The sequence below is a fragment of the Rhinoderma darwinii genome, chromosome 6 (genome assembly GCF_050947455.1).
Source record: "Rhinoderma darwinii isolate aRhiDar2 chromosome 6, aRhiDar2.hap1, whole genome shotgun sequence".
NCBI classification, from domain to species: domain Eukaryota; kingdom Metazoa; phylum Chordata; class Amphibia; order Anura; family Rhinodermatidae; genus Rhinoderma; species Rhinoderma darwinii.
Genome location: NC_134692.1, coordinates 34,819,240 through 34,829,230, shown reverse-complemented (window position 1 = coordinate 34,829,230; position 9,991 = coordinate 34,819,240). Strand labels below are relative to the sequence as shown.

The 9,991-nt window shown below is 42.3% G+C and overlaps 1 protein-coding gene across 1 annotated transcript; it reads left to right on the top strand.

Moving 5' to 3' along the window:
• The first annotated feature begins 2,051 nt into the window (after window positions 1-2,051).
• Window positions 2,052-6,487, top strand: ATP5MC3 (ATP synthase membrane subunit c locus 3). Its single transcript, XM_075829499.1, has 5 exons — window positions 2,052-2,157; window positions 2,352-2,448; window positions 3,005-3,082; window positions 3,555-3,748; window positions 6,099-6,487. The coding sequence occupies exons 2-5, from the start codon at window positions 2,407-2,409 to the stop codon at window positions 6,211-6,213; spliced, it is 429 nt and encodes a 142-aa protein (XP_075685614.1). The 5' UTR covers window positions 2,052-2,157; window positions 2,352-2,406; the 3' UTR covers window positions 6,214-6,487.
• Window positions 6,488-9,991: the final 3,504 nt, after the last annotated feature.

Sequence of the window (9,991 nt, the reverse complement as noted above, 5' to 3'; positions counted from 1 at the left end):
AATGTGGTGACAGTCTCTTTAACCCCTTAACGCCGAAGGACGGATATATCCGTCCTCTGCAGCTGCTAGTTCGCGCAGGAGGACGGATATATCCGTCCTGTGATCGCGCGGGTACTGACAGTTTACCCACGCGATCAGTGGCAGGAGCACGGCTGTTCTACACAGCCTGGCTCCTGCTGCAACTGCCGGAATCGAAGCGCGCGCCGATTCCGGCAGTTTAACCCATTAAATGCCGCTGTCAATAGTGACAGCGGCATTTAATGTGTTTCACAGAAGGGGGAACTCCCTCTGTCTCCTGATCGGCGCCCCCGCAAACAAATCGCGGGTCGCCGTCGGGTTTCCATGACAGCCGGGGGTCTAACAAAGACCCCCAGGTCTGTCTTCAGCATCTGCCTGTTAGGCGATGCCAGAGGCATGACCTAACAGGTTGCCTGTCAGTTTTACACTGACAGGCAATAATGCTTTGGTATACGAAGTATACCAAAGCATTATATATGCGATCGGCACATCGCATAGTGAAGTCCCCTGGTGGGACTAAAAAAAAAAAAGTAAAACAGTTAAATGAAGTTTGTGAAAAAAAAACTAAAAAAAATTACAGTCAAAGTCAAATAAAACTACTTTTTTGCCCCAAAAAGTGGTTTTATTTAATAAAACGGTCAAAACAAAATCACACATACACATATATGGTATCCCCGCGATCGTAACAACTTGACCAATAAAATGAACACATTAATTAAACCGCCAGATGAACGGCGTCCAAAGAAAACGCAAAAAACAACGGCAAAATTCTCTCTTTTCTCCCATTCCCCCCATAAAAAATAAAATAAAAGTTAATCTATAAGTCCTATGTAACCCAAAATAGTACTAATGAAAACGACACATTGTCGCGCAAAAATCAAGCCCACGTACGGCCACATCGACGGAAAAATAAAAAAATGACGGCTCTTGGAATGCGGCGATGCAAAAACAAGTAATTTTTTTCTAAAAGGGTTTTTATTGTGCAAACGTAGAAAAAACATATAAAACCTTTACATATTTGGTATCCCCGTAATCGTGCCGACCCATAGAATAAAGTTAACATGTTATTTACGCTGCATAGTAAACGGCGTAAATTTATAACGTGAAAATTAATGCTGGAATAGCTGCTTATTTTCAATTCTCTCCTAAAATAAAGTTAATAAAAGTTAATCAATATGTTATAAGCATCTAAAAATGGTACAATTACAAAATACAACTCGTCCCGGAAAAAACAAGCCCTTACTCGGCTATATAGACGGAATAAAAAAACAGTTACGACTCTTGGAATGCGACCATGAAAAAACAAAAAATAATCCTTGGTCATTAACGTGCAAAATGGCCCGGTCATTAAGGGGTTAAAGTAAAAAAAATCAAAATCAAACATCGTTCAATGAGATTATAAAAAAATGTCAAATTAATAATAAAAAAAGTAATGTTAAAGAAATGCGGTAAAAAATACGCACAAATGCAATTTTTTTTTACAATAAATGAACTTTATTAAATCCAAAAACAAAATAATAAACACATATTTAGTGTTGTAACAACCTGCACAACAAATGTATAGCGTCATTTATGATGATCGGTGTATGTGGTAAAAAAAAAGATAAATTAAAAACTGCAACGGAACTGCATTTTTGACAAAATAGAAATGAATATAAATTAAACGATAATGTAAATGTACCAAAAAATGACACCTAGATAAAGTACAACTCGTCCCGTAAGAAAATGAGTTATGTCAAACAAGAAATTAAAAGTTATTAGCGCCGGGATGCAAAGAAAAAAAATCAAGACATTTTTCTGGTCCTGAAGGCCAAAATTGGCCAAATCCCTTAAAACATTGCTGTGAGAATAGTCAGAAAACCCCATAGATTTAGTGTCAGTATAGATCTGCATGCCAGAACAGGAACTGGAAGTGACTTGTGTGCCAGTAGAAGAAGAGCATTCATGTGACACTAAGGTCATTTACACTCCCTCCATCTAATACCAGCCAGTAAATGCTCTTTGTACTTCAAAACCACTCTCAATAAAGTTGTTACAAAGTGACCTTGAGTGTATTCTCCGCCCTCCATCCGGGTCTTCTTTATAAAGAGCGTTGTGCGCTTGCGTGTTGTCCTCCGTTCAGTTCGACCTCTGGTGCCGGTAAGAGAAGGGAAGTGGCGGCCCTGGGGGTTGCGCGTAATCCATAACCATCCCTTACCTTAGCGCATTGCAGCGCACCCTGCTTGTGGGTTTGCTCTAGGTCCCCCTTCGGGCGTGGCGTTGCTTGCTGTATCTCCTCCTGTTTCACCCTATTTTTCTTGACATTTCCGACTGTGTGACTCTTCTTCCCGCAGTGGGACTGAGACAGCTGACTCGACTCCCAGCCGAAGCCCACACACCTCCGACAACATGTATGCCTGCGCTAAGTTCGTGTCTACTCCTTCTTCTCTGGTGAGTATCACCGCCCGCTGTGCTGCAGAGGCCAGGCCTACCCGCCGTGGTTTATTCCGTGGGCCTCTGTAGGTCAAAGTCAATGTCTTTGCAGCCGTTCTCCCCCCGCCCTGCGGCACTTTGGGTTAACCCTGCAGCCCCTTGTTTGTCAATTAAGGTGGTCTTATTTGACTGTAGATTTTTGTATCTGGCGGCCTGCTGCTTATCTGTGACCTTAACACCACTGACAGCCCAAGGACATGAGCAGGCCGCCATTCAATCCCCGCTGCTGCTGTTTGTATTGGTGCAGCTGGGATGTTCTAGTAATTTAGATCCTTCAGTCTCATGTTTTTAGTCTGTTTGTTTTTTTTGCTACATTGTATCTTTGGTTTCAGTAACTATATTTTGTAGCTGTTACGCTGCTGAATTCTAGGCTTGTGATTAACCCCTTATGTCCATAGGGGTGCTTTCTCCCTGGTTTGCAAGTGATGTCTGCTGCATAAAATGATTAGTTTATCCCTGGAGTTCATGATCTGCATTTGTGATCAAATCACTTGTCTTTTTGTTGTCCTGCCAGATCCGTGCTGGGTCCAGAGCTCTGTACAGACCAGTCTCTGCATCAGTCTTGTCTCGGCCAGAGGTCCGATCTGGAGAGGTAATTATGTTCTATATCTGGTTTACTCACATGGGGTGCTTTTTGAAGCCACAACCTGAAGTGGATTAAAGAGAATTAGAATCTTTTCCCTACGCTTCCACTCCTGGTTGTGACTTACAAAACTGCGCTGTATGAATAAGGCCTTATAATGTATGTCAACTGTTACTATTTCACTGTGTAAATTACCTAAGTTATTGAAAAATGCAATGTCTTCTTATAGTGCGCTGACAACCTGCAAGGATATGTTGGACTATTTACTATGCAGCAGGTTTCAGGTTAACAGCGATAAAGCTGATGCCAGGAATTATTCAGCAGGCCATTGACTTGAAGGGCACCCTCAGTGCAGGTCACTGGGTTAATTCAAGGACATCACCCCTGACTTAGATGTATTTACCAGCAGCCCCTGATTCTGGGTTAATTGAAGAAAGCGATTAATACTCAACTTTTTTTACTGTATTTACTCTTGTTTTAGGGCAGCGCACTCCTCAGTGGGACACACAACCCCTGCATGCAGTTGGTACTGAGGGAATTCCAGACCAGTGCGATCAGCCGGGACATTGACACTGCTGCTAAATTCATTGGTGCTGGTGCTGCCACAGTAGGTGTGGCCGGCTCTGGTGCTGGTATTGGAACAGTTTTTGGGAGCCTCATCATTGGTTATGCCAGGTAACCTATCCAATGTGCTTGTTTTTTGTAAAAGTGTTGTCAGACCTCTTAAATTTTTATGGCACCGAGGAGATTAATTATTAAAGAAGTTTGTGGCTGACTGTACAATGTATGTCTTATCCTCTAATTAGGGGGGGGGGATTAAATGAGGGTACCTGAACCCTCTGCACATCAGGTGAAAGGGTTCTTGTGGCAGCTTCTAACTTCTTATTGATAAGGTCTTCCACCATGTTAAGGAAGATTAATATGCAGAACTTTTTGCATATGTTGCTCTATCTGTCATACTGCATGTATTGGGCCATAAATTGGAAGCCTGACCACTAGTTAGCGGTGTTTCCCATTGGGTTACAGTTCATCCCAAATAGATGTTCGTATCATTATTGCTATTCCATGTGGCAAGAAAATGACCTGGGTGCCTATTTCTGCTTTTAATGGGGAGGTGGGAGTGAAGATGAGGTATAATTGCAAGTACTGGTACAGCAGGAAGGCACGCTGCAGTCTGTCCGTAGCTATTGGGGAGATTACAATTTTAGTTTCAAGGGTCAAAAAACTATAGTCTACAATATGGTTACGCCTACATTCTTATGACTTGATGTCTACTGAAACATATTAAAATGATTGAGCAGATCTTTTTAGTCTCCCTTTAACATATCTATACATGTAGACATTTTATACTTTCTGCAATGATCAGTAATGTGACTTGTACAGCTGGCCATATGCCTTGGATGTTAGCAGATTATGCTTCTTTTGATGGGATCCTCTAACAGTAACATGTATTACATCAGCCTAGCGGTGTCCTGGTTTGGCAGTCATACATGTTGAATTTTAACTCGAGTAAAGTGGTGTTAGAGGCATCTGGCAACTACTTAAAGGGGTATTGCCATCTCTAACATTTATCCTAGATCCATAGGATATCCCATAAATGTCTAATAGGTACAGGTCCCGGCAGTGGAACACATGTCTAGTTTGGGGCTGCTCATCCCCAGTCTACCTTTCTGCTGCTGTCAGTGGGCAGGGACCAGCGAAAAGGTGGCTGGGTTTTCCATGAAACAGCCAAACAAGTTTAACGAAGCCATTTCTGCAACTCCCATAGTGAATCGGAATTCCAGAAACTGCTTGGTAGTGAATCTGATACAGCAACAACACTGCTACATGGTTTCTGGAATTCCTAGTCACTTCAATGGGTGTTGCAGAAATGGCTTAGTACATTGCGCTTTGCTGCTTCTGGGTGGACCAATTTTAGTGATGGGTGTGGGACCCGCATCTATCGGACATAGATGCCATAAATGTCCAAGATGGGAACGGTCTTGGTAAATTAACATGTACTTTTGGCTTGGCCAACAATGCATGTTTATAGTGGGATTGGGAGCAAAATGATTACTTGGCTGACAACTTTGTGTATAGACTGCAATAAGGTTTTCATCTTGTAAGGAATAGTTTTAGAAGATGATGGTAGCCAGCAATTCAGCTAAACGATGAGTTGCCATTCAATTTTTGTAGTCTGCCCAAACTTGTCAAAATGGTAAATCCCCCCCCCCCCCCCCCCCCAACACACACATTTCCGCTACGCAACTACTTGACTACTTGCCTTCATTTCACGTTAGATCTCATTGCAGGAAAGTCACATTTTGAATGTGCTTAGACACTGACACAAAGTGCTTGCAATAAAGCTGCCTTTATCCCAATAGAAATTCTAGGCATCAAGAGTATATGCGTACAGTAGACTTGTAGAGTTCATGTCTGCTGCAGATTTTGATGCGGCAGCCCTGTTGTAAACCGTGCCCAAAACTGTCAAACTGCCTCCTGTTGATTTCAATAGGAGGTGGAGGCTTTTTTTCTGCGGCAGCTTTTAGCCACTTGCGGAGAAAAAAGTGGCATGTTTCTTGCCGCAGTTCAACCTCCCATTGAAATCAGTGGGAAGTGGCTTTTTTCCATTTTCCGCCTACGGTGCTAAATGGTTACGGGCAAAAAAGGCCACATAAACGTGGCTAGAAAGTGCAGGTAGGTCAAAATCTGCCTCAAATTCCTGTAGGCTTTCGGACAGTGTGTGTAATATATATATATATATATATAATTTATTTTTATTTTTTTTCTGCCTGCTAATTCCTCTGTAAACAGGGCCTTAAAGTTGACTCTCTGGTTTAGAGACCACCCCTTTAAAAGCAAAGAATGGTCCTCCCTCTAGTAGACCCATCTTGTCCGTGCATTACACATCCAGCCCACTAATGGGGAGGGAGCCCTGGCAAATCTACAGATTGTATTGCATTATGTATCTTATTGGTAACTATACTGTAAAATGGGATGTTGGCGATCTGGTGAACATAACTTGTGTAACTTTTTGTTTTCCCAGAAATCCTTCCTTGAAACAGCAGCTGTTCTCATACGCCATCTTGGGGTTTGCTCTGTCTGAAGCTATGGGTCTGTTTTGTTTGATGGTTGCTTTCCTGATTTTATTCGCCATGTAAATGATGTTGGTAACATCAACTGATCAGCTGTAAACAATATTTTACTGTGGCTCCCAAGAAATGTGTTGTCAAGGAAGTGTTCCAGATTTCCAAAGTCCTTTGATTAAAAATGGTAAAACTTAGATACAAAAGTTTTGTACTGTTTTTGTCATCTGCACTTAATGCCTTTGTACACATTAAGTTATAATCTGGGAGAACTCAACTGGGTTTCTGAAGGCACTAATTTTACAATGTATCTTGCCATTTACAAATGCATTAAAACCGATAGTAACAAGTTGTGCTATTGCTTTAGTATGTGGGTGTTTGTGTGGCTTCAATGACTGTTGTATAAGGAAACAGAACTAATACTAATATGGCCTAAACATGTAAGGCTCTGTTCACATCTAAGGCTGGGTTCACATGACCATGTTACATCCGTAATGTACGGAACGTATTTCGGCCAGAAGACCCGGACCGAACACGGTGCATGGAGCCGGGCTCCTAGCATCATAGTTATGTAATCATGATTACAGTACGGGACAGTTGTCCTGCAGCGAGGCAGGGACTCCTAGCATCGTACATCACTATGATGCTAGGAGCCCGGCCCCCTGCAGTGTTTTCGGTCCAGGTCTCCCGGCTGAAATACGTTCCGTACATTACGGACGTAACATGGTCGTTTGAACCCAGCCTAAGTCTAGGGCATCTGTGAAATTGAATGACCATGCCACGCAACTGCCTACAGCCTCCCTTGGCATATAGATGGGATATGGATGCCAGCCCCCGTTCTGGGACCTGCGTTAAACTCCAGAGTAAGATCACCTGACCTCCCCCCCCCCCCCCCCAAATCCTGCCAGCTGAAGAATCAAAAGAACTCATGTAGAAATGGACGTGCATGTAACATTGAGGCTGTAGCAGGTTAGGCTATTTCTGCAACTCCTGTAGGAGTAAATCAATGCGGAGAACAGCTTCCGTTGATTCTGGATCCAGCGCCTTTGACCCTGCTCTGGATAAGTTTGGGTCCCTGAGTTGGGACCTGCATCTGACACTTAGAGGCATTTATGCTATATTCACTGGATAGGCTCAAACATGGAACTAAAAGCTGCCTCTGCAGAAAGTAGACGCTACCCACTGACCAGTTGTATCTCTAACATGTTTGGGTCAATAGAACTGCACATTTCTGCTGGATGGAAACCAAGAAACTCTGGCTTTTTAAAAAATATGGTGTGGAAACACTAGGCCCTGCAAAGACTTGGGCCCCATATACACGACTGTGCCCATAGTCAGTCTGTGGTTATAGCCACTGAAGGCCACCTGCATCTGCAGGCTGTTCTCCCATATGGGAGCAGTGTCTGTAAAAAGCAAAAAATAGGACATGTTCAGTCTTCTGCAGAGCCTTTCTATGGCGTGGACACCTTCCCAAAGATATACAGGAAGGCCTGTCAGCCATAGAAATGAATGGGTCTGTAGTTACGGTCTATAATTACAGACTAAATCTAGTTGTGTGCATGGGACCTAAGGGATTGTTGCTGTTAGACATCACAATCTTAACCATCTCCCTGCCTACGCTGCAGCACAGAGGTAGTCCCAGAAGTGACAATTAAAGAACCTTTTATATGCCCATACATGTGCACCGTGTAATAGGTACTGCGCACAAACCTTGATGCTTCAAATTTTGTTTTTTATTATAGCCTCCGTTATTTAGATAGCGGTGCTGGTCTATTTGGTACCTGATATGTAAATAACCCCCTGTGCATGCACGTACCTGCAGAACGACAAGATTAAGCTCGCGAGAGATCACACAGCACAAGCCTCTCATGCTGGCCGTAGCTGTTTGGACAGCGTTGGAGTGATAAGTAACTCACCCATGCCATTTAGAAATTAAGAAATGCCCCATTGACAGTTCAGGGGGTTATTTACATATCGGGTGCCAAGTATAATGGCACAGATTTAAACGGGAGGATAACAAAAAATTAAGTGAGGCAAGGTTTGTGCAGCATTGCATATTACACCTCTTGCACATGGCTGATGCTAGGAGTCTCTGCCTCCCCATGGAACTTCTGTACAGTACATATTTTCAGTATGGAACAGTCAGACTCCTAGCATAAAGCGTCCATTGTGGCAGGAGTCCCGTTCACCTGTACCATGGTTGGGCTGGGAAATGTGTAACCTGTGGATTGGTTTTCACAGCATGAACTCAGTCTGGTGCAAGAGGCGTAACATGGTGCACTCAGTCTTTAACTGTTTCTAATTCAAATGATCTGAACTACTGTAGCTGATTATTTAAAGGGGTTTTCTGGGATATTAATCTTTATCCATAGGTCCTCAATATCTGATTGGTGAGTCCGACCTCCACCTATCAGCTCAGTAAAGGGGCTACTGTGCTCCGGTCTCTATTTCTTACCAGGTACAGCTCTTTACATTTTGTAGTGGCTGTTGCTTGTACTGAAACTCTTTCCAGCTCAGTCCCAAGTCAATGGGACTGAGTTGTAGTACCAGGCAAAGCCACTAAATGTATGGAGCTGTGCCTGGTAAGCAATAAAGAGACTGGATCACTGCTCCCTTCAATCAGCTGACTGTCAAACTCATGGTATGCCCCCACTTGCACCATGCCGTGATATTACAATGCAGGGATGGCCTAATAGCTATACCTGCTCCTTGTGCAGCAGATGTCAGCTAACACCATGGGTCACAGATTACACCAGTCATTTGACCCCTTAGATGTCCAGGTCAATCACAGCTATTGACTGTGGTACCTAAATGATTTTAGACAGGAGGGTCCCTCGGTAAGCCATAGCAGCTGGGTGGGGGTCTAACAAAGGCCCCCAGGTCTGCCATGTATATAAGCATGTTTAGCCTTCCCTAGGGCACAGGGGCTAACAAGCTGCCTGTCCGTGCAACATTAATAGGTATTATATACTGAAATACAGAAGTATTGCAGTGTATTATAGAAACAAAGGATTGCAGGTGCAAGCCCAAAGGTTGGACTAAAAAAAAAAAATATCAAAGTGGAAAAAAAAAAAATGTTTTATGGAAAACATTAAAAAAAATACATCACTGGTATTGCTGAAACTAATGCCATGTACTATAATGGTTTCTATCCAGCATGGTGAAAGCAAAAAAAAAACACAAAACAATGCCATAATTGCTGTGTTTTGGTCATCACCCTGTTTCCAAAAGGAAATAAACGTGAATCAGTCCTGTGTTGCTGGTAATTTGCCATGGAGTCCTGTAAGTCGATGGCAAAAAAGATATTTTTGCTGAAATGCGTCAATACAAACATTATTTGGACTAAAGTGTTCTTATTGTGCAAAAGTAAAGCATAGAAAAATAAAAAGTAAAATTGGTATTGGGGTAATCGTAGCCACCTGCAGAATAAAATTAAGATGTCATTTATCCCGCACCGCAAATGTAAAAACAAAGCTCAAAAAAATTACAGAATTGCAGGCTTTTTTTTTTCCTAATTTCATTCCCAAAACAGGACATAATGATATATTGATTCTGCCAGCAAAAAAATAAAGTCCTTATACAGCCCCCTTCATGGAAAAATAAACACATAGAACAATGGTGGAATTTCAGGTTTTTTTTTTCTATTCCCCCAAAAAAGAGTTGATAAAAGTTAATCAAAAAATATTTACCCCAAAATGGTATCATTAAAAAGCACAACTAATCCTGCAAAAAACAAGTCCTCATACAGCTATGTTGACGGAAAAATAAAAAAGTTATAGCTCTGAATGCGACTAGAAAAACAAAAAAAATTGCTTGGTTATTAGGGCCCAAAATAGGCTGGTCACTAAAGGGT